At 43.4% G+C, this 25,798-nt stretch overlaps 1 protein-coding gene across 1 annotated transcript in view; it reads right to left on the bottom strand.

Annotated features, from left to right (window-relative positions):
• LOC135395887 (uncharacterized) overlaps nt 1–25,798 on the bottom strand; it is a 215,481-nt gene that overhangs the window by 22,227 nt on the left and 167,456 nt on the right. Inside the window, exons 2-9 of the mRNA XM_064626974.1 lie at nt 22,583–22,646; nt 21,743–21,828; nt 19,503–19,595; nt 16,243–16,302; nt 15,453–15,530; nt 14,766–14,880; nt 8,566–8,702; nt 8,312–8,459 (exon numbers count right to left, since the gene is read on the bottom strand). Of these exons, the coding sequence (XP_064483044.1) occupies nt 8,337–8,459; nt 8,566–8,702; nt 14,766–14,880; nt 15,453–15,530; nt 16,243–16,302; nt 19,503–19,595; nt 21,743–21,828; nt 22,583–22,646 (756 nt within the window). The 3' untranslated portion in view covers nt 8,312–8,336. The remainder of the gene's footprint in view (nt 1–8,311; nt 8,460–8,565; nt 8,703–14,765; nt 14,881–15,452; nt 15,531–16,242; nt 16,303–19,502; nt 19,596–21,742; nt 21,829–22,582; nt 22,647–25,798) is intronic.

The raw sequence follows: 25,798 nt of genomic DNA, 5'->3' as shown, positions 1-25,798 counted from the left end.
TCTGCACATCAACGTCAGAAGGGATACTGGGATTGATGGCGGAGTTTTTGAGGTTTGCTACCGAAGAATTGAAATACACTAAGCCAGATGTAATTGTAATCATTGCAATGGGCATTGCATTCATCAAGAAAGCAGTGAGATCAAATTATCATATACAAGCGGTCTACATCGCACGATTCATTACGGATTTGTTGAAATTACACATATCTGAGATGGAAAGTACATAAAATCTTATCACATGATATATTCAACGATGTCGAATGAGCAGAAGTTCAATATTGTCGTGCAAGGTCTGATGTATCATTACTAGGCCCCGGATGTTCAGGCTCTAAAAATAACGATTTTAGGCGCCTATAATAGTCCCGAAACATCTCAGTTCAGGCATCAAAACGTAAAAATAGGCATATTATATTTAGGCACGCTTTTCACGCCTGAGCATTCCCGAGAAGACCGATTTCTGTTTATTTCCCTCAGAGAGGTAATATCAGGAAGTAACAAGTAGTAATGGAAGAACATGACATGCGAGAATGCCCATGACAATGGGTTACAGAAAATAAAAACGTAACAAACATTAAATAAGTGGGGAAAATAAGAATAGAAATGAAGTCTGCCTCACGTGAGGTTATGGTAACAATATGACACAAGCACCATTTCTAAGTTTGTGGGCGTGAAACTTCGTCGCCTGTCGCTAAGTACGAGCTTGTACGTCGAGAAGCTACGTTCAACGTCGACCGAAGTAACTGGCGCAAACTTGAGCTTTGGAACGTCCGAGGGGCGTATTTCCTCTGGTGTCATCAGTTCAGTTCCGGCAAGCACACCAGCCACTGATTCTAAGATTTTAAACCCTGGATTTTTCTCCAGAACATACTTAAGCTTTTTCAGTACTTTGTCGGCGACAGGCCCCTTGGGCACTTTCTCGATATTTTCTCGCACAGCAGCAATGGTAGCAACAGCATCGCAGAGTGCTTGACCGGAAGTCTCCAGTCGCCTGATGCTGTCAGCTATGAACACGTAGTTCGCCGAAATGTGTGCCAGTTCTCCAGGAAGCTTCGCCAGCTCAAAGATGTCCTGTGCACGCCTTACGCTCTCTGCTTCATCTCTCGAGAACTCGAGAATCACAGAGCGCAGACCTTCAAAGTGGCTGTGTAAGTAGTCCACTGCATTCAGCCACGTACCCCATCGGGTCAAAATGGGTTCAGGGGGAAGTGGTACGTCAGGCAGCTTGTCCTTAAATGCCTGAACTCTAGCGGGGGCTTTCAGGAACACCTTTTTCACTGAGGAGACGAGTTGATTGACTTCTGTGAAATTGGTTCTTACTTCTTCTGCAACTCGGTGGAGTGCGTGTGCGAGGCACGTGACGTGCGTCATTCTCGGGAAGAAGACCTTTAGCAGCGTGGCAGCGCGGTGCATGTAGGCAGCAGCATCAGTGTACAGGAGCAGTACCTTCTCGTCGTCAGCCCCAGAGGGATAGAGAATCTTAAGAGACGTGTTGACGAAGTATGCCACTGTATTGCCGTTCGTTTTCTCCAGTGGCTTGCTAGCAATCAGGAATGGCCGAGTCGGTTTCTCCGATTCTAACTTCCCAATTACCATGTTCGCAATGTATCTACCATTGGCATCCGTCGTCTCGTCCACTGAAATCCAAATGCTGGAGTCTCCTACCTCAGACCGAATGCTGGAAAGCACTTCCTCGTACGTATATCCCAAATAGTTTTTTCTCAGTGTGGACTCGCATGGAATTTTTGTGTTGCAGTATTTTTCCAAGAAACTCCTGAAAGCGGGATTCTCAAGCTTGGTCCACGGAATATTCGCTGCCACACACTCTTAAAAATGAACTTCACCGCATAGCACGCTCCTAGCCAACCATCATCTCGAATGATACCGTTATCTGCCGTGATTTGTTGAAAACGGGAGGCGTACGCCTTTTCTGTGACACTTATGCGGTTCATAATTGTCACAGAAAAGGCGTACGCCTCCCGTTTTCAACAAATCAGGGCAGATAACGATATCATTCGAGATGATGGTTGGCTAGGAGCGTGCTATGCGGTGAAGTTCATTTTTAAGAGTGCAAGTGCTGTGCACAAATCAGCGTGCAGAGCACTTTTCTTTCCATCTGGCGCGCAGTCCTTGAGGAAGCTTTGCCGCGACGTGGACGGGAGGTCTTTGCCACAGTTGAACGTATGGGTGGCTGTGGCAGCGTGCTGGTCCAGGTGACATTTTTTCTCGCATGCGACCTGCATTGATATGAGCTTTCATGAACGATCAGCCAGCAAGCGGGTCAAAATAACTTCGCTGTCTGGCACAAATGATGTGCAGTTGGTCTCAGCTTTAACCAATCAGTCAACCCTCTAAATTGGGATGCCACTCGAACGCAACTTACTTTTCTCTCACACGGCTGACAGAATACTACATCCCCATCGGTGGTGTAGCAATCGAACTTCTCAATCCAAGAATTTATCAGCTTCCGCTTGCTTGACTTCACCTTCGGCATGTTGCGAGGTTTGTAGCGGTCAACAAACCACAACTGACGACTGAGGTTGTAAGGCTCCTGAACGTGCGTTGCAGATGTGCGTCTGCAGACAAGCCGGCGCCGACGACGCGCGAGCGGCGGCCGTTCTTTCTCCTTCTCGAACGCGTTGGAGTACCGACAGCAGTGTCCATTTCATCTCCGAGCGCGTTGAAACAAAGAATAATCGTCAAGGAAATGCCATTTTAGGCATTTTTTGGGGCGTAGTTGCTCTTTTAGGCAGGAACTCAGAAATAGGCGCTTACGTCGAAATAGGCATTTTTAGGCAAAATAAGACCCATGTTACTGGCGTCCTTATCACCTAACTAGTGCTCTTGCATCAGAAAGGTACTATTAGATTCACAAGAAAAAAAGTAGGCATTGCCTAGAAATCCGGGGTCTAATCATTACTTATTGAAACTCAACGAACATATCAACTGCGGTGGACCATCGGACGATTTTCATCTAATACTATCTTGTACACCATTCAATCGTAATCTTTCGTAATCGTAATCTTTATTTAGTCAGTATTGTAAAATGTACAGAAAGCGGGACTGTGAGGGCAAGCCCTGTAGTACAGTCCCAGCACAGTTCAAGAACTAACAGCTAAAAGATACAGTTTAGTTGTGATTAAGATATTGTTAAATCAATATAAGACTTAAAAAAACACTACATGGGGAGTTACCCGACAACTAAAACACTAATAAGTAACTAAAGTACACACGGGGAGTTACCCAACAACTAATACACTCATAAGTTACTACAGAACACAGGGAGAGTAACCCGACAATAAACAGACTGGTAGGTTATTGAGCAGCCTTGCGGGCACAGGAGCCTTATACAGTTATTGAGAAAAACAATTCAAGAATCTTCATGCAAAGAAAGGAAACATCAATAAGAGATTGTGTAAGTTCATGGCAACAAAGTGCAAGTTGCTGAAGCGATATAAATGTGGCGACAACGTATCGATTGCATTAATCAACGCTGGATTCAAGCGACCGATAATAAGACATCATTATGTAATACATTCCGAATTCATCAATCAAGACAACAAATGAAAACTTCAGAGACTGGAATAGGACAATTGTAATTTATCGGAATAAACAAGCATATAACTGAAATAATAAATGTAATCTTTGTCATCATTATAATGAATTCTATGCATCACAATGAAAAACACTTTGCATTTAGCATGGCTAGACTAAGAACAGTGGTCGCTAAGGAAACGAATATTCCACACTGTGTGGGAAGGTATTTCTGAGTTGTGTCTGTTGATTTCCTCTGTAGACAACTTTTACATTAAATTGGATTTCAGATGTGTTGTTTGTTTGTGGCTTCTGCATGTAAAAATTATTGTTGCAGAGTTATCATAAAAATGATGTAATTAAATTTGATTCTCGTTTTTTGAAAGAGTAGTGTTTCTATCATTGAATACTTTCTCTTTTTGCTTCAGATGTTCACTCGATTGATACTTTGTGAGTTGGGAATTATGTATGCATGATTTATTAGTTGTGTCTGTTAATTTCTTGATTAACAATAGTCTGAAGTACAATTCACAATGTTTTTTGTTTTGATTGAGTATTGTTTCCATCGAAGATAGCATAGTATTTCTCGTTTGCTTAGATAATGTTTGTCTAAAACCAGTTTGCAGTGATAATGATGTCAGTCGTAGATTTTATGCTTGCTACTGTTTGTTTTGATAGAATTCTTATTGTGTTCTTGAGAATCGAATAATGCTAACATCTATTTGCGATAGTTGATCAATAAAAAAATTTCGTCTCTGTGCACCAGTCCTAAGAATATTCCCCTTTGGAGGAAAGAGTGTGAAAGAGAGAGAGAGTCCCCACCCCATAGATTGACAAAGGACATGCGGTTTCTTCGCTTTGGGCTGTATAGAGGGAGAGAGAGAGTGACCCCACCAGGCTCAAGTAGCAAAGATAGCTGGCTTGGTTGTACACTGCGTGTCGGATACCTCTGTCAAGGTAATGTTTATAGTGCCTGAGTGGGATGAAAATTGTATATTGTTTGACTAGATTAGGTCGCAAGGATGATTTTATAATAGTTCAAAAGATAGATTATTTCCATTTCAATTTATGAAATTTGTAATGTTTTTTGTTTGATAGTTTGTTTCGATATTATTTTCCTGCATGTGTCTGGTGTTTACACGTTGGCAGATGCGCTGTTAGAGTGTTTCTCTGCTATTCAGTGTTAAGTCCATGCATGTTTATCGTTTTGATAGATTGTTTTTCAATTATGTTTCCTTTGTGTACTTCTTGTTTACATGTTGATTGGTGCATTGGTTTGGCTCTCTATTAGCTGTTGATCGCGTTTCTCATTATTTCCTTGCATGTATCGTTTACGTGTGGATGATGCGCCGTTCAAAGTGTTTCTCTGCTATTCAGCGTTAGCTCTGTGCTAGTCGCGGTAATAAATTCGTTCTGTTTCTCGTTTTGACAGATTGTTTTTCAATTATTTACCTGTACGTATCTCTTGTTCACGAGTTGGATGATGCATGGGCTTGGGTCTCTATTAGCTGTTGATCGTGTTTCTCGTTATTACCTTGCATGTATGTATTGTTTACGCGTGGATGATGCGCCGTTCAAAGCGTTTCTCTGCTATCCAGCGTTAGCTCTGTGCATGTTTATGGTTTTGATAGATTGTTTTTCAATTATTTTCCTGTACGTATCTCTTGTCAACGAGTTGGATGGTGCATTGGTTTGGCTCTCTATTAGCTGTTGATCGTGTTTCTCGTTATTTCCTTGCATGTATCTATTGTTTACGCGTGGATGATGCGCCGTTCAAAGCGTTTCTCTGCTATCCAGCGTTAGCTCTGTGCATGTTTATCGTTTTGATAGATTGTTTTTCAATTATTTTCCTGTACGTATCTCTTGTCTACGAGTTGGATGGTGCATTGGTTTGGCTCTCTATTAGCTGTTGATCGTGTTTCTCGTTATTTCCTTGCATGTGTGCTATTCACGTCGTAAGAAATTGATTAATTGTGTCGTGTTGGAATATTCAACTTAGCTTCCCATATTCTTTATTATCTGTATTGCGTTTCTTCTGCTTCCTTCTTTTGGTTGAGTTTTTCTCTCAACTTAGCTTCCCATATTCTTATTATTATGTGTGTTGTGTTTCTTCCGTTTCATGTTTTTGGTTGGGTTTTTCTTCTTCACGGAGAGTCACAACATAATTCCTGCCACTATTGACTTTAATATATTTAATCTTGTACTTTTGTGTATGGCTATCCTTTGTATAACTATACTTGCATGTAAAATGTCCACCGTGCAGCTGTTGTAGTGGAAAAAAATCGCGAATGAAGTCGGCCCAGGTGTGACAGCACCAACGCTTGGTGAGGTTGCCCGTGTGCATGTTCCTACTTGTATGCAAACCAACTACCGCGTAACTGTTGTAGCGGAAAAAAGGTGAATGAATTCGGCCCAGGTGTTGTCAGTGTGCATGCCCCTACTTGCATCTAAACCGCCTATCGCACCGCCTGAAAAAAATATGAAAGAAGTCAGCCCAGGCAGAAAAATTGCCAAAGGAGTCGGCCCAGGTGTGACGGTATCATCGCCTGGCTGGGATGCCAGTGTGCATGTCCCTACTTGTATGTAAACCACTCACACACCGCCTGAAAAAATTGCGAACGAAGTCGGCCCAGGCGGAAAAATTGGCAAAGAAGTCGGCCCAGTTGAAAAAATACAGAACGATAAGGGCACGCGCAGCCCTCGGGCTCGCTGGTATGCGCTCGGACAGCTCCTCACCCGCGTGTATATACTTGCATGTAAACCGCCTACCACACAGATGTTGCAGCGATAAAAACTTATGAACGAAGTCGACCCAGGCAGAAAAATCGCCAAAGAAGTTGGCCCAGGTGAATAATACAGAATGATAAGGGCACACACAGCCCTCCGGCTTGCTGGTAGGCACTCGGACAACCCCTCACCCGCACACCACCCAACGCGCGCTGGAAAAAAAATCATGAGACAAGTCAGCCCAGGCGGAAAAATCGCCAAAGAAGTCGGCCCAGGGTGAAAAATGTACAATGATAAGCGTACGCCCAGCCCTTCGGCCCGCTCGTAGGCACTCGGACAGCCCCTCACCTGCACACCACCCACCACGTGCTGGAAAAAAAGTTTAAAAAAAAAAAGTCGGCCCAGTTTGAAAAATGCGCGACGGTAAACGAACGCACAAACCAACTTAGCTATTGTTCTTGAAGTTACGTACGTCTATCAGAACTTTGTAATTAAAACTCATCTATGGGGCTCACATATAATAATGTTAGACTTTTTATAATAAAACTTGTAATTTTGATTGTAATCGTATTGATTAAAAATCTCTTCTTTGATTAAATGTGCTACCCCTTCTGATTCATTGAAAACTTATGTGTATGATTACCATTAATAAAAAATATTGTGTATGATGTGTGGTACCCCTTCAATGCTATTGCATGATATCTGTAATAAGTATAACCTTTGTTACGTGTATCGTATTGTGTTTCTTCTGCATCAGGTTTTTTGGCTTGGTTTTTTACCTTCACACAGAGCCATAACATAATTCCCGACACTAATGACATTAATAAATATATTTCCATTTGTACTTTTGTGTATGGATATCTGCTTGCATGTAAACCGCCCACCACGCAGTTGTTGTAGCGGGAAAAAAATGCGATTGAAGTCAGCACAGATGGAAAAATGACGAAAGAAGTCGGCCCAGGCTGAAAAATGTGAGAGGGTAAGCGCGCACGCAGCCCTCCGGCCACGCGCCGCCCACCCGATAAGCGCGCGGACAACCCTCCGCACACGCCACGCGCGGGAAAACATTTGGGAAAGACTGAGGGGTCAACGGCCCAGGGCCCAGGGGTCCATGTTGCTGAGTGGACTCCCCTACCATACGACAGGACCAATTACTACTCACGGAGCACGTGCTGGTCACCTGCCGACGCTTCGACTCTATAGTCGGCGATACTTAACAACGCCCTCGGGAAACTTGACAACCGACCATTTAGTGTTGAGAAGGTACTGGGGAGCTGGCCAAGGCAGCACCAGCCACCTGCGCTGTGTGCACTCACGACCTACCTCAAGGACATACGTGCTGATATAATCTTTTAATTCATTCAGTGCTTCCACACGTCAAGCGTCCTGGAACAACTGGTCGCCCCAGTGCGACCTACGTTTCCATTTTTTTCTTTCTATTTCTATTCTATCCTATTCTAGTCTTCCTATGTGTGATGAGCTGTATGACCCGACCGAACCACACTCTCGTTACTGGCGCCATTTGTCGGCCCGAGCGCACGGCCAATAAAAAGCACGACCCGGCCCGCTGGTCGGGTCGGTGGGTCCGTGCCCGTTTGTTGTCTTATAATGTTCCACGTATTTTGAATACCTATCTTTATAATGGGCCACCAATGTATGTTATGTCCAGAAGTGGCACTGAAAAAACACACACACACACATTTTGTGCGAGAGTAACATTAGGCGCGTTGTTTTGAGTCCAGCATTGTACTGTCTGACCTTGTCACCTTAGCCAAGAACTCTACTTTTCTTTTCCTAGGCCTGCTGCTACCCTGGTATAAGGGGGTATAGGGATGCTGTCAAGCTGATTTATGCAGCTTTTTTCTGTACTTCCTGTTTCCTTGGGAACTTAAAAAAAGGAAATGATGCATCCAGGTTTCATCACATGTGATGATTGATTGCAAAAATTCGTCCAATCTAATAAAATTTTGGTCAGTTTCTTGTGACGCACCCTGTATAATGTGCTTTCATATAATGGAGTGCTAGGGTAACACGCTCCAAGGGGACTCGTTACCTTTAGGTAGCGCTGCGTGATGTATCTATGATGTGCCATCCACGTGAAGTTCTGCTTCGGTGTGAGATTCTTTCACTCGGCAAAGCGGTTCGCCCGCACCGTTTTCACCAGGGGTAGCTCGGTGGTCAACGTTCTCCGTTTGGCCAAACTAGAATAACGTTGAAGCTTTGTGAAGCACCTTTTGAAGCGGCTACTCCTCGACAAAGCTTGTGTCACTTATTATTAGACCCGTCAGAATGGGTGATGAATACAACCTCTCTTCCAGAGAGTCGTCCTTCGACCGATACTTGAAGTGACGTTTCGTCCATTGAAGCTTGCAGTACACTTGAAAGGTCGTCTCCCAAGTAGGGCCGCTCCAGGGTATCAACAAACAGAAGTTCGGGCTGTGCTCCTGAAACGGACGACTCTTTTTGTATTGAACATAAAAGTAGGATGCAAGCGAGCTGGTGATAATTGGAGATGATCACATTCATTGAGATTGAGGGAAGACAACGACTAACGATAGGCAACAGGACGAGTCTCATAACCGGAAATTCGGCACGCGCTTCACGTTGGTGGGGTAAAAAAACGACCTTTACTTGGCAAATTTTCGAATTCAGTTCGTTAAAATTGACATAATAAAACTTAAGTTAGATGACATTCACATCAGGAGGTGGCAAAAACCTCGTAAGAACAAATGCCGTTGACCGCGTGATTCTGGAGCGTAGTTTTTTTATTATAATTCAATGACACGGTTTCTGGGACACCCTGATATATACGTTTACATGTCAAGCATGCCACAATCCCAGCTGTGAACGGCCGTTTCATTGCCAACTGTAGGATGGGACAAGTATCTCACATGCAGCCACGGAGCTTATCGGCTTATTTCTCTATTTGTATACTTGCTGACTTTGCACTGCGGCCTCCATTGGTGTTGCTGACACCCTGGAACATTGATGTCTCGCCAAGACAGTGTTCGTGCCGACTCTAAAGTGTGTCACATCCATACGCCCTACGCTGTGCCAATGACATCCAACAAGCTCGAAACAGCCGTCTCCCTTCAGATCGGCGTTCCAATGATCGCCGTGCAGGGAGACAAAGTAGTGCATGCTTTTAGGGCGAGGGCAGTACTACTTTTAAAACGTGATGTGGGCAAGTTTGCGCTTGTCTCATCCTATAGTTGGCAATACAAACGGCCGTCCACAGCTGGGTCCACAGCTGGGGCCGTCCACAGCGGCTTATTTCTCTCTAGTCGCCACCAACTCGAGACGACATAGGAAGTATCGTAATCAATACCCGGAACGCAGTCTAAGGTGATAGGTAAGTGACGGTTGGAGTTACGTGAGAATGCGCTTGAAAAGTTCTGAAATGAGGATGGACGATTTGCTGATGAATCGGGAAGAATTTTCAATGGGTGCGTTGTAGAATTTTTCAAACGCATTCTCACGCAACTCCAACCGTCAGTTACCTAACACCTTAGACGGCCTTCTGGGTTTGGATTACAATACTTCCTAAGGCGTCTCGAGTTGGTGCCGTCTGGCCGATCCTCTCTCCCCTTTATATATATATACAGGGTGTTTCAAAAAACGTGTCATTCGGACTTTATAAAAAAACGGGGCGCCGGAGAAATACGAGGTAAACGGCACTTGTGTGGCAACTGAATTTGCCATCTTGTAAAAATATTTTCATTTGATTTTAATTAAAAGAAATTGAATTTCTTTAATTGAACTTCAGAATTTCCCAAGTCAACCTAACGTTTTTTTTACAGAATTAGAGAGCCCGTAGCGAACTTAGTCAGATCCACTAAGAAATCCGCTCGACATTGCAAATGGAACTGCCAAAAAAGGTCCCGAAATTGAGGCTTCAAAGTTTCGGGTATTCAACGGCGCATCAAATCAGACGCAAAGATTCGTGGAGAGGAGGACATGCTCCTGCCCCCATGAAAGATAGAAGGTCGAAAAAACACAGGGCGGGAAAAAAGAGGCGGAATCATTTTTGTTTGCCGCTTATCAACGTATGGTGGAATGTCACCTGCCTTGTGATCTGCGCGTCTTGTGCTGCACGCTGGTCCGGCGATAAACTGTTCTAGCTTCATGGGGGCAGGAGCATGTCCTGCCCTCCGCGCATTTTTCCGACTGATTTGGTGCGCTGTTGAATACCCGAAACTCTGAAGCCTTAACTTCGGGACTTTTCTTGGGCAGTACCCTTTGCAATATCGAGCGGATTTCTTGGTGGATCTGACTATGTTCGCTACAGGCTCTCTAATTCTGTAAAAAAAAAAAAAAAAAAACGTTAGGCTGACTTGGGAAATTTTGGAGTTCAATTAAAGAAATTCAATTAATGTTAATTAAAATCAAATTAAAATATTTTTGCAAGATGGCAAATTCAGTTGCCACACAAGTGCCCTTTACCCCGTATTTTTCCGTCGCCCCGTTTTTTTATAAAGTCCGAATGACACGTTTTTTGAAACACCCTGTATATTCTGAAAGAAAGGGATTCGGGCGACCTCGAAATTAACTAGGTACTAAAAAAAACAGAGGCAGACAACGAAGATGTATGAAGAAAGAAAAGGGGGGAGTTATTTATTTACTGGTGGAAAGTTAAGGTGGGGGGGGGGGGGAAGTCAACGAAGTCTTCTTCAGTCTCCTCAGTCCTGACGAAGGCGAAGTCCCCGCCGCAGCGTTGACTTCCCTCTTAACTTTCCACCGGTAAATAAATAACTCCTCCCTTTCCTTACTTCCTACATCTTCGTTGTCTGACTTTGATTTATTTAGTACGTAGTATATATACTATCTCTCTGTGAAATGGGGTAGCACCAGCAACCATGCTACTGCAAATAGGGTTGTTTGTTTGTTTATGTGAAATAAATTGTTGTTTGCTGGCTATGAGACTCGTCGTGTTGCTTCTTGTTGGTCGTTGTGCCCTCAATCTCAAGGAATGTCATCGTCTCCTCTTTTTGTATCTCTCTGTAGGCCCTCGTGTGCCACGACCATTTCTCTAGATTTACAAACATGTCCCACAACGCTTTCTAGACGCACCTGCGATTAATTTGGACATATTTATAAAAAAATACGGTTTTATTGAACGCATGAGTGAAAATTCGAAAGAATATATACCAAGAGTCAGCCTATCTGACCCAATTTTCTGAAGAAATCACTTTTGAAACCTATCGAATCTACCGCGAAACTGGTGTCGAAGAGACTCTTGAAAACATGCAGCTCATTTTCTTCAATTCATTAGTTCTAATCATTACAATTGTAATTGGAATTTAAAAAAAAGGCGACGAAACTTAGGCGAGTTCCCCAATTGTTATTCCCTACCGATGATACCATGTGTAGCGTGGACATTTGCTTTTTAATAGTTCTATGTGCGTTCGTATTTACGAAAACTTTGTATACTTTTCTCCATAGCTTCATGTCGTCCCATAAAGTGACGAAGAGTCTATTTTGATTCAGTCATCGGCTATGCGTCAATGTTTTTTATTGACGTCGGAAGCCAGGATGAACCTCCGACAGCCACAGTTCATTTAAATTATTTGTAGTTCACCGGTTTGTTTCTCCGTCCCATAGCTAGGAAAATTACATTTCTATCCCTGAATGAATTAAAATCCAGAATACATTTCAAAGAGAATGAAACATCCGAAATTTAATAAATTTAATACGCAAACTTTCCCGAGGAAGTGCAAGGCTCTGCACGAAAGCATGTGTACCGAATATCTTAAATCTCTCATGTTTCATTCTCTTTGAAGTTTATTCGTGTGTTGTAGGGAAGTATATCTGGACTGTTCGTTTGATTCGCTTATGGCATTTCTAGTCAGAATGTAACTCGTTACTCGAGCAATTACATTCTAAGAAAAGTAATGACGCTGCATTGCCAACATTATGTAAAGTAGTGACACTACAGATCCATTGCTGCCGTGGCGAGATATTTTTCTTTGTCAGGCAGCAGCATAATGTGAAGAAAAACACTAATCTCTCTTCAAGCTTGTATAGGCTACTTGGATACCTGCCGAGCCACACGGGCATGAAAAATGACATTTACCATCTAATGGTATTAGGGTCTCGAATGATATTATTTACGAAGCTCGTGCAACCTATCACTTTCTAATAACATTAAACGCCACTATATTGATACGGTCCACGGACCAAATATAAGTTATGGTACTTTACATGCCCTACATAGTTACAAACATCTTCAAAACGCCACAGTCAAACACAGACAGAAGGCACACACAAGACTGGACGAACTGCAACTCACGACTAACTTTATTCTTCTCCTAGCTAAACATGTTGAAAATGAATGTATATTCTGAAATATACGGTTTTATTTGTAGCATTTACAGAATTTTTATAAAAAAAGATATGAGAGCAGCAGAGGCGTTCCTTTTGCAGTTGAGTTTACGGCCACGCGAACATCCTCTGGAAGAGACTATATAACTGCCAGATGATAATTAGGGTAAAGTGGCGCAAGATGAGACAGAAATTTGCAATTGAATATGAAATTTTTATTTTTCGTGTTTCTCAAAAAAGAAGAAGTAGAAAAAACTACCCATAGGCACATTCTAAGGGTTCTAGAGCTTCTGACCTATAACTGCAAAACGGATTTAGCTGGTCTAAAAGAAGCACAGAACAATAAATTCAAAAACGCAGATTGTTTCATCTTGCGCCAACCCTCGGGGCAAGGCGAGACTTCGTGTGGGGCAAGATGAAACACGCCGTGGTAATGAACACTAGAAATTTGTTTTTGCAATTCAAGCGGAAAAAGTAAAGCCCGTAGGCCCCCACGCAACCCCCTTCAGCCCACCGTCCACATCATGTGGAATAAAACCACACAGAACCCGGCATGGTTTTGCTGCGCCGTTCTCTGCAAACACGGCAGTGCCAGTCTGATGTGTCGCTGGTCACGCGCTTTTGCGTGCGCTTCAGCTTTGCTGGAAATATCGTAGGAAACAGGAAAATGTACTGGACAACCCTGGGCAATATGCAAAAAAGAAATCTCTGAGGAACAAGCATAACGCCACCTAATAGTTGAGTTATCAGTTTCTAAATTACGTTAAATTTAAATTGCATTAAATTGTCGTGTCCTGCCCCGTGCATATCACCGGATGGATTTTCTTTTTTTTTTCTGTTGAACAGCGGATAGCCAAGAGCGCCAATATTTTGCGTATATCTAGATGAATGGAACACCTGAAAGATTAACACTGAACTAACTTGTTAGGTGTTTTCATTATCACTAGACTTACCTTGATAGTTGCAAAGTAGGCTGTACACTAATGAGATGCATCATCATCGTAGTCTTTTTTTTTGTTTGTAATTTGTTATTGTTATTATTATTGTTATTGTAACATTGTAATTAGCATTACTGTGTTTTGCTTTGCCTATGTCCCTTATGTAATGCCCTCGGGCCTTTAAGGGTTAAATAAATGAAATGAAATGAAATGAATAGAGAAATAGGATGTGGACTTACATTGACAGAATAAGCATCCGAAACGCTGCTGCACAGGTGACAAGGACTGCAGAAAATCGCGCCTTTTTTGCGGGTCTTTACATTCCATGCAGAAATAACGGATTTTTTTCTCTTCAACGCAAACACCAATCAGGATAGTTCTCATATGAAATAAAGCGGACATGCAGAGCCACCTACGAGTAAAGTTTCAAGCGTATGCAACAACGTGTCTCTGAGACAGGCGGCGTGGGGCAAAAAATGACGCGTCTTGCCCCGTGTCTCATCTTGATAATCTCTCAATCTGCCTTCTCGCTTTTTCCCGGAATCCTCTAATTATAAAGATAATTAATGAATTTTAGGTGATTAGTCATGTTGTAGTTGCACACTTTCTTCGAGAGGATGTCCGCCTGGCCGTGGAACTCAACTGAAAAAACGACATCTATGGCTGCTGTCATGGCTTTTTATAAATATTCTGTTAAAGGTGGCTGAAAATAAACACTCAAATGGGCCTTCATGTGGAGCAGCTCAATTGTATTTGAATGACATGCCAACCTGCCAATCGGTGCTGAATCCAAAACGAGCAATGGCGGCACCTCAAGTTCTTTTGTTGTTGTCGCTGAAAATTTTAAAAGACTTGGAACTTCTTTCGTCAAAAGATGCTTGAGAAAGCAGAAGTTTATCAAATTGCATTGTGTTGTACAGTTTTTTGGGTTTTATGCAAACTGAGATTTTTGCTCTGCGTTAACAACAACAACAAATAAGTTGATGATAATGAATGGGGAAATTCGCCACGCGTTAACAGTGAGAGCGAGAGTAGGATTTCATGGGCGAATGGGTCGTGGCGAACTCAGAGCTTCCAAGTAAATATCTCCCTCCCCTGTATAACAACAACAACAACAACAACAACAACAACAACTTTATTACAAGAAAAAAGTTAAAAGTTTGGTTCCGAAAATAATAAATTAATGTAATTGGAACACAAATGTCAAAAGTAGCGCAATAGATTGCGAGTAATTTGGTTGTTCCTTACGAGTGAGCTGCACCGTGAGGTCCTGACCACTGCTGGACTGCGAGGGTGACGTGACTTTGAGGTGTGGTTTCGGACGCTCCAAGCCGTTCACGTAGTGTGTAAGACCCCCCGGGTGCTGCACACAATGGAAAATACGACCGACTACAGCCACAGTTGCACGTATCTCGAGTATCGCATACGCAAAATACTGTGTTTGAAATACTTTAATTACTACTTTTCCTACTCAACTCTTTTCGCGAAGGGTATTTTGATTCTGTTTCGGATACCTTATTCAGAATATTCTACTCGATACTCATTGCTTCTTTGTGTGACTTCTTGTCTTCATACAACGTCCAGTTTCAGAACTCTTTCGTGACCAACACTGAATTATCTTGAATACATATAAAATGTTTTTGGAGTACTTACTACCCTACTCCAATTACTTTCCCTCTCAAGTATACTTGTAGTGTAGCTCAAGTATATTTTTCATTCAGTATTGAGTATCGTATTTAAAATACGTCCTTTTTTTATATCTTGTACATGTCTGACTACTGCAGCTGCACTTCAGTACAGGATCGGCACCATTTTCGGCCATACAAAGTGACGTAAATTTGCGCAATAGTTAGATTGGTAATTAGGATTCGTGAGATCTTTGTATTCTGTACATAAATTCCCGTCTCATGTTTGGTTACGGACAGAAATGCTTACCGTGTCACTGAATATGGTACTCCTCGATCCAACGATGTACTCCTGGTACTGGGAGAGCACACATAGAATGCAATACACCTGAAGAACAAATGATAGGACGTCAAAAGAGTCACTCAACTCTCTGCGCAGCTCTCCTGTCTCTCTCCCCCCTCCCCCCTTGTTGCCAGTGGAACGATCTCATTGGTCCCTCTCCCAAAATAAGGGGGTAACATTTCAAGGTTGAGTCGCTCGTGGTTTCTGCTGTGGACCTATGCCGGTCTACGAGCACCCCTTTATTGCTGCCTTGTGAGTGGACGAACACTTCGTCCTGAAGTTTCTCCAAACTTTTCCCTCTCTCCTGCAGAGCAGTAAAATTTATAGCACCCTGTTGTTGCTCATAGGTTTGCCCGAGTTCCTGGTCGGTCCGTCGCATTTACGTCATTGTTATTATTATGTGGTTTTATTTTTATTGTATATTATTTCATTATTATTATTATTATTCGTGGATTTTTCTAATTTCTGACTACAATTTTTCCCCTGTTGTTCCTCAAAATCCAATCAAATTATATTTTCGCAGGAGGCATCGAGATTCAAGCCCCGAAACGTCGGTTGTTCAAGACGATGGCACACTCCTAAAGGAACGTTAAACGCGCGACCACAATTTGATCGACTTCCGCAAATTACCTTTCAAATGTGCGCCCACGCGTACTGACAATATAAAACATGAGATTATAAATAATAAACGCCGTTCGGTACGGTAGCTGAAGATAAATATGCACGAGAACGCGTTAAATGGTTGGAGACTACTTACATTGACGGCGCAGAGAATGTAATCGATGATGTACATGGTGATGACGAATGGATTTACAGGCTGGAAAACAACAACAACAAAAACAACAAAAATTATTTAAGTAGGCGTCACCAAGTCGAAGGTGTATAGCACGAGACTGCACTCTTAAAAATGAACTTCACCGCATAGCACGCTCCTAGCTAACCAACCATCATCTCGAATGATATCGTTATCTGCCCTGATTTGTCGAAAGAGGGAGGCGTACGCCTTTTTTGTGACACTTATGCTGTTCGTAATTGTCACAAACAAGGCGTACGCCTCCCGTTTTCAGCAAATCAGGGCACATAACGATATCACTAGAGATTATGGTTGGCTATAGGAGCGTGCTATGCGGTGATGTTCATTTCTAAGGCAGATGGCCACTCAGCAGCTTGTTGAACTGCGCCACCCTGGGATACGGGACATCATGCACTCTTAAAAATGAACTTCACCGCATAGCACGCTCTTAGCCAACCATAACCTCGAATGATATCGTTATCTGCCCTGATTTGATGAAAACGGGAGGCGTACGCCTTTTTTGTGACACTTATGCTGTTCATAATTGTCACAAAAAAGGCGTACGCCTCCCGTTTTCAACAAATCAGGGCAGATAACGATATCATTCGGGGTTATGGTTGGCTAGGAGCGTGGTATGCGGTTAAGTTCATTTTTAAGAGTGCGCACCATCATCGCCCCCTTCTTCCCATGAAAAACCTTCCTCGAAGCATACAGACCATGCTCCATAGGCTCCGCACTGGGTGTGCGTTCACCAACTCTCAGCTATTCAAGATCGGCGCTAGGGGTGACGCCTGCTGTGGCCACTGTCAACAGCCCGCAACAATCGAACACATCCTGCGAGACTGCCGAGCATACCATTATGCGCGCGAAGCCCATCTCCCTCGCTCCACCTCGGGCACGCTAGCGGACATCCTCTACCCCGCAGGTTCTTCTGCCGGACGTTCCGCCAAAGCAAGAAACCTCATTCTCTTTCTGCAGAAGGCAGGCCTTGCTCAACGACCCATCTAATACTTTGCTCTCCTCGACGAACTCGTGCACCGTCACCGCATCCCCATCCTTCATCCTCCTCTATCCTCCATCCGTCCGTCCTTTCTTTGTGTTTTGTGTTCCTTTTTTTTTTTTTTTTTGCTATAGTCGTGACGACGCCCACTTCTGTGTGGCCAACAACGGCGAGCCTATGCTGCCATTACCCCCTCCCCCCTCATTTCTAAGAGTGTGCAGGAGATCCATCGACCTTAGGGACCAAATTTCGGATGTGCCGAATGCATTATCTGGTTTCGCTATGTCATCGCTGTGCAATCGCAGTACGCCGTCATTATGTAAGTCATTATATCTCTTAGGGGTCAGTATCCATCCAGTGCCCCTTGTGATAAGTACGTGACATTGGGCGACGCGTTCGCATCAGTGCCGTGTGTGGTCGTATTTTAGCCTTCGTCCGCCGCCTTCGACTCGGCACTTGGGGTTTTATCGCTTTTAGACATAATGCTTACACCGTGCACGTCGTCGCTCACCGTCTTGAAGTGGTGCTCATACAAGTACGCCCTTCGGCTCTACTGAGTAATGTTACATGCACAACAGCCCGTCCGCAGCTCTGTGTTACGGTATTTGACGGAGAACCCGGAAGGCCCTGGTTCGAGCACGTATTCTGGAATTGTGAGTCACACCAGAAAAATTATGAGTTTAACTGCCGTAACTGATCCACAAAAAGCAAGTAGGCTTCCACTCGGAATTACGAGGTTATAGGAAAAGCCCGCGTTACGAAAGCCCTGCTGTTTCATGGTTTCTCTATCTCACGATGCGTGAAAAAACGTCAGACTGTTGTTGCATAAGAGTTGTCTCATTCTCAGCCCAACAGGTAGTGCTGTATACGTTGCCCACAAGAGGTAATTAAGTTACATTTACTCGTGGAATGTAATTGAGCTACCTGGGGCAGTGTCCGTTTAAAAGTGGCCATATATTACAATGTATCCAACAGCATATATGAAAATGTTGTTAAAAAATGGCATGATGTTCATGCCAGAAGTTCATAATTTACACGATGAAGTACAAATATTTATGTAAACAACGAACTTCATATGCGGAAAACACAACACCTGAACCGAAGCAGAAGAGCACATTTAAGGCGGACTCACTTCTTAAGAAAGTCTATGAGGAATTTTTGTGAATTTTGTGAATTTTGCTAAAGTAATATCCGTATGGCAGACGTGGTACTGATCATTGAACAGTATAGTGCATAATTGATTGGGTGTAATGAGAGCCTACACGAACAGTTAAAACCCTGTTTGAGTTTGTTACGTTTTAAATGAATGCTAAAGCCTGTGCACGACTAGTAACTATAAGGAAAGTCCTGAATGATTTCCTGAAAGCTGAAAATGACAAAACTGATCGCAGTGAAAAGGCTCAGTCTTTGGAAAGAGACAATAAGACAGACGGAAATTTACAAAAGAATCGTTTAACCACAAGTAACTCTCCCAAGTCAGTATGTAATTAAGTAATCAAGTTACAGGTAAAATGCAATTAAATTACAGTTACTCATTTTTAAACGAACTTTAAAGATAAGCATTGCTTCGGTGGCCGCAGAAGCTCCGGCGGCGTGACGTCACTCACTAAGCGGAGTGTGAGAGCGCGGCCCTCAGGAGGAGGAAAGGCGCCGTTCGTTCGGTGGCGTCCCTTTCCTCAAGGTCGCGCCCTCATTGGTTCTTAGGGAGTGACGTTTTTTCGGTTTTCGGGAGAGGGAATTCCGGAATACACTCAACACCCGTCGTGTGCTCTTGTCATGTATTCCGTCGAATAACAGTGAAACCACGCCATTATTTCGCGTGGGGTTTTCGCTACATCGTGGTCAGCTGTCCAGGAGGAATAAAATGACACTATAGTTTCGAAATCGACTGGAACCGATGTGACCTTCCCTTTATGTTGTTCATTCAGTTGGTGGCAGAGGTCATCCACTGGCATTCGCCATCCAGACATTTTCTTTTTGTAATAAACATGTCGTAGATTATTGCTTTACATTTTTTCTCTAAACAGCCTATTAGCGGAGCACCAAATGTTATGCATTCCAATTATTTGATTTCTGATACAAGAAAACGAAACTTTTTTTTTATAATCTTATAAAACGAATAATCTCTTTAGATTGTCATTCACCCTATTGTGGAGGTCTAACATGTTCATACAAACATCGCTTGTAATCCGATTGTCCGCTCCACATATAGGTCCCAACTCACCAAGTCCGTAATGAGGTAGAGAGAGAGGACGATGTCTAAAAGCGTCGTCATGGAAACAATTGTGAGCCATGGTATCAAGAGTATCCGATTATCCTGAAAGAAAAAGTGCACCTCGTCGTTACCTCCGATCACGATATTGAGGCGATATGCTACACATGCTTCTTTGGTCTTGAACAGCTCTCATCTTGTGCAGCCCTAATATTAATGCGTATTGCACTTAGAAATCATTACTAATTCAACCACGCCCCTGGCGATGAAACTCCCCATTCATCATCTCACAATAAAGTTGTTGTTGTTGAACGTTTTGTCAACATGTTCTATTGGAACATAGGATCATGAGGCAAGCGAGCTAGTGTATAGAATACTTGAAGTAGACGGAGACATCGCCTCGGGGATAAGGAAGCTCAGAGAGACGACAAGAACAGCTCGAACGAGTTCGTTTGTTCGTGTCGTCTGGCGCAACGCCTCATAAATTGTTTACTGCACTCCTTACACGCGAGGGGTATCCACTGTACTGGGAGGTAACTGGGTTCGAATCCCGGTGCCGGCTGTGCTGTCTGGGGTTTTTGCTTGGGCTTTCCTCATACGCTTCCCTAAGAGGTCGGCTGGGGACGCACGTTCCTCTAGGGCGTTAGTCGTGACGTTGCCCACCTCTCTGAAATCGACAACGGCGAGCCCTTTCACCACTTCACCACCACCACCACCACCACCACCACCAGTGGTTTATCCAGACCCCCCACACCTCCCAAATTTTTGGGAGACACCCCCTCAATTTTTTTTTCTGTACGACATAGCTGCAATGACGACCCCCCCAATTTTTTTTGCTACCCCCCAATGTGTGTGATTATGGATAAACTACCGATCACCACCACCGGAGTCCACTTTTGTTAGATAATTACCCTCCGATTTATCTGACATGCAGTTACGAACTTCTGGAACGTATATTGGTCGAGTTAGCTTCCTTGGGATGCCTGCAAAGGAAGCCGTTCAGAACTTCCCCTAAGGTTAAATCCACTAGGCTTTTAATACCCCAGCCACACGGCAACGGAATGGCAGTAACTTCACTTCCTAACCAACCATTATCTCGAATGGCATCGTTCTTTCCCCTGATTTGTTGACAACAGGAGGCGTACGCCTTTTCTGTTATAATTATGCCGGGCGTAATTGTAACACAACAACAACAATAAATGAAAGAGAAGTGATGATGACATGGGATGGGATGGGTAACAGAAAAGGCGTATACGCACATATATACTGCACGATGTCATTCGAGATGATGGTTGGTTAGGAGGTGAAGTTACTGCCATTCTTTGTATGTATGTATTGTATGTTCCATGTATGTATTTGTCCCTTCTATGTTGTTCCAGCCTCAGAACATCAGTTCTTTCATGTACATAAATATGATATTTAAAAAAATCTTGAAATGGTTCAGAGAAAGCCTATGAGGTTCACATTTAATGCATGCGGTACGCAAGACACCGTTACTAATCTAATGAAAGACAATGGCATTGTAACACTTAGGGATAAAAAGTTGCTCGACTTAAGTTTTGTTTCCAGATCTTCGAACATGGATTTCGAATAACAGCTATATTGTTTCTCCAACCGCTGGCGCCTCGAAACACACGTCACATCCTCTCTTTTAAACTTATATTCGCTCGCACTAAATTTTTTAAAAGTCTTTTTTTTTTCTTCGCACCATTCCAGATTGGAATTCATTACCTTTTGGTGAGACGTCAAGCTGTTTTGGAGGTTCCGTTATATCAGCATTATATATAGGGCTTAAAAGTATGCGTATTTCGAGCGGTTTGTGTACCGTTTTTCATCTGTTATGGTTTTCTGTCGTAACTGCAATTTCTTGTAACCCCAGCTACTGTGAGGAAATCAGCCTTCGAGGAGCAATTTTGCGGGACGCGTTGGTAGATTTTGACTCCCCATGACGTCATACATATCAAAACTAGAAATTAATTTAATTTAATAATACTTTCGCGCCACATAGAAAAATAATATTGTGTGAGGATATACAGTGTGTGACGCGTGGAACGACAAATTCGGATGGATTTTGAAAATATGACACTTATTAGGAGCATATTGCTAAGGTAGCGTGTGCTTCGAACGGAAATTGGCTGGCTAGTTCTTGCGTCGAAAACCTCATATTTTCTCCCTTCTGGAATTCCGTACCGATTGTGATCCAAAATATCGGTGTACGAAGGAGCCTTTGCCGAAAAAAAGAAATGTCTTACCAGAAATAGTCCCACAAGGAGAACGATGGACGAGATGGCGCTTAATCCCGAGAAAGTTAACAAGAACAGCCCGAGTGTGAATCGCACTGCGAGAAAAAGAGAAACATTCATAAAGGTCCACCAATCAGACAAGTCACTCGCGTTACTTTGAGAAGAAACGATTATGTGGATGCAACGGTACGGTGGCTCATCGGGAGAACCTGAGTTTCACATCAGAAACCGTTCTACCTAAATGGATTCTGCCTGCGTACTCTTACGCTATGTGTCAGTATACTATGTAACAAAAAAGTCTTGTCTTACATGTCTCTATAGTGCCGCATCGTGTCCAACACATTTATTGTCACGTCGTACATCATTCTTTACGCTTTGCCACAGCGACAAAATCTCGACGGTACCTAATCGAAAATCAGTGTTTTTTCAAAGTCCCCCCCCCCCTTAAAGACACAAACAAACAAACAAAAACACACAAACAAAAACTACATCCAATTATCGTCCAACACACGCGACTCCGTTGTTCGACTGAAGACACAGTCGCGACGAACAACTTTTTTCGCAATTAAAAAAAAATGCGTTTTTTGCCTCAGGGATATTGTGAAACCAGGCTTTGCAGCCATTCGCGAAAACCTCTTCTCTGGGATATGTATGCGATCCGTGTATCGAGCAGGTACTCGCTGGAATGAAACATCGATTCCCTCCCAAGAACCATCAATTTCAACCGTCAAAAACAGAATATTTCTTACTTCTTCATTCATATGAAATTGCAGACCCTACGTCCTGTCCCCCCCATCCACCAGTCTTCAATAAAAGACGTTGCGTGCCTTCAATAGAGGAAATTTGTACCTGAAGATTGAAGGACGCTGCTCATGTGACACATCCCAGCAGCCACCAGGATGGTGTAGAAGACCTGAAAAGAAAAGAGAACCTCGTTCGAATATATAGTGTGCCACGAACAAAGAAATTGAAATTATTGCGCACGAATGCATGCCTATCGAAAGAGCACCGTTAGAAGAGCACTTGAAAGGTCCACGTATAGTACGCAAGAAGGATCTTTAACATCTGTAATATCTGTGTAACCGTGTATTCACACGAGCGACATTACCCAGGGTACTCCACTCCAGCCGGATGAAGCGTGAATTTATAACTTTCTGCTGCCTCGTGAGCGCGAGCGCTGACCTCATGTTTTTTTCGGGCTCTTGTAACCACGGGGAATATCTTGCGGATATGCAGCAAGATATTCCGTAGCAGACGACATGGCTGATGGTCGTCTTTTCGCCACGGTATCCCGGCTTCGTGAGGACTTTGTTCTTCTTCTTCTTCCTCATGTAGAATGGCAACATAAAACGCGACAGAACTGCTTCTTTTTCCTCATACAGCGGCGGAAGTTCCACCTTGTAAGCAGTTTTTACCTTTTCTTCCACCAGAAGAGTATTCCGTGGGGATGTCTGTCGTGTAGTCGTGTGAGAACACTGTGTCTTTCATTTTGCACTCATTTGCCGGAAGACAACACAATTAGTTGGCAACACTGCGCAAATATCGCGCTTGGTTGCAAGAAAGTTGGTTGGATGATTGAATAGATGATTGTAATCCGTTGTTCAGCAGAGAGTTTCATATTTTTAGCAAAGACAGAAATACAAAACCAGGCGTTAGGATTGCAGTCCGCAAGAATCTAATTGCGCAGTGTATTCAGGTTGACAATGACCTTGAGTAGACCCTGGCGATGAAAATCCCCATGCGTCATCTCGAAATAAAGTTGTTGTTGAAATCGTCTTCGAAAGTGCTCCAGTCTTTTGTCATTATTGGGTCCTACTGTCGTCCGTCCGATGCAGGCCCTGAATTTATCGATAACCTAAGTATCTGTGCGCAAGAGATCTATCGTCGTTTCCCTCATAGGACCATAGTACTCGCGGGCGACCGCAACTTCCTCGGCATTGATTGGCAGTCCAAGAGACCATTTCCCATCGGCCGTAACCAGGGTGAATGTGGAGCCACGTTGCACTCTTGTGATGAATTTAGTCACGAACAAGTTGTAACTCAAAGAACACATGGGAGCACGTTACTGTATATTTTCCTTACAAGTGAAACATGGCGACGTACTCGAGGGAAATAGTGATCTCTTAAAGCTATCACCATTTCGATGCACTTCAATGTTACAAGAAAAAAAGAAAAAGAAAACCGGAAATGTATGCATACGATTACAGTAGAGCCAATATTGAAGGTGTGAATGTGTTTTTGCAAGACTTCGATATTACCTTTGCTGAACAATGGACACATAAATCGGTCAACGACAACTGCTTGTTATTTCAGAATATAGAAATTCATCGCTGGTATGTGCTAATTAACGATTTGAGTTCACACCACAAGTACTGGCTCATTCATCGCAAACAAGTCCATGGTATACTTCTGAGCCTGAGCGACTAGTTATAAGGAGACGTATTTATCGCAAAGCAAAACATAATAGAAGTCAGTCCTATTGGTCTAAGTATCATGGGGTTGATGGCGAAAAACAAGAAAAAAGGAGCGATTGAATTCATCACGTGTATTCATAACGAAAAACCGAGAGTAGGGGAAAATAAATAAAAAGGGACGCACACATTTATGCGTCCTTTTTTATTTCTTTTCCCCTAGTCTGGGTTTTCGTTATGGATATCTGCCAAAAGCTCGCTCGGTATCTATCTTTATATCGTTATCATTCGTGCAGTGTACTGTAGAAAGTCTGGCAACTTGGTCGGAATCCATGTTCATGACCAGAATTCAGGGACACCTCTTCTGATGCAGGTTCTGTCTGATAGCTGAAAAACGTGTAAAAAAAGCCAACTTGAAAGAAAAGTATAAGGCGAGGAGGAAGGAAGATGGAAAGAGGCGCGGGCAGACGAGAAGGGGAGTTTGTACATCAGATATCGCGCGCGGAGCCCGGCTATCAGCAGCAATTGCCCAGCGCAGAATGAAAACGTGATGAATCAGCTCTGATAACTTTTGCCAAGCTTTTCTTTGCTGTACTACTGCTCAGAATTCTGGGCTGCTGCTCTTAGGGCCGTATTCTCAAACAATCCGCAACTTCGCCCTCAGGGCGCCCGAAGCCCAGGGTCCCTTATGGGCGAACATGTTTACAGGTATGACAGCGACGCTCTAGCCTCGGAGCACACACAGGAAACACTGGCATCGCTTACTGATGTGCAAAGTGTGACCTCACATCCAGAATCATCAGCAACAGAAATATCTGCGGGACAAAGCAGAGGCACCTGGGCAGAATCTGAAGCTGTAAATGGAACAGCTCTCCAGGATATACAACTGGATGCCGCCTATTCAGATCAGGGCGTTGCCAATCATGAACACCGGGGTTCTCAAGATGAGGAACACGACATACGGCCAGGGACATCGCTTCCCGTGAGATTTGTCAATTTTGGGGCTGTGTTTTGATGATTCCCGGCCAGAATCACCCATAAAAGCTGGGGATTCCAAATTTCTAAATATGATGTATACTTCAAAGTGTGGGCGGCTCGCTCACTCTCTGCGCTGTTAACATCCTTCTCTGCCATTTTCCTCACCGTATAGCGCATCATGATAGCATGATTTCAGAACAGACAGAGAAATGCGTACATGCCAAAGATGAAACTGTGCAAAGTGGCCATAGGCAGGATATCAAGACCGAAATGTCTCACATAAATTGTATTTACTCTCACAGCATCCTGCAGAAACACTAGACAGGGGCGGCTCCACACAGATCCATTGTCAAGGTGACCCACCATCTACGACACGAGTGTCTACTACAGGTCATGCAGGTAGACTGTTGCTACTAGAATAGTGTAACTGATGAATATACGGTTTTGGAAAATGTATTTACAAGAAAAAAAAAACAGTTGTGACATGACAGTTTAATGAGGCTTTCAATACTGCTAGTGTTTCAAATTTGCCATGCCGTGAGTTGCTTTGTGCAGTATGACCGTTATATCTTTGTGGATCAGTCCTGATGACATATGTACTTGATTTATACAGAACTCGGGCAGGAGCCAGCGACCAGGCGCCGCCGTCTCACAGCCGCTGACGTCATGGAGGCTG

This window comes from Ornithodoros turicata, chromosome 5 (assembly GCF_037126465.1).
Source record: "Ornithodoros turicata isolate Travis chromosome 5, ASM3712646v1, whole genome shotgun sequence".
Classification (NCBI taxonomy): Eukaryota; Metazoa; Arthropoda; class Arachnida; order Ixodida; family Argasidae; genus Ornithodoros; species Ornithodoros turicata.
The sequence above is the reverse complement of the archived record's forward strand: the minus strand, read 5'-3'. Positions and strand labels throughout refer to the sequence as shown.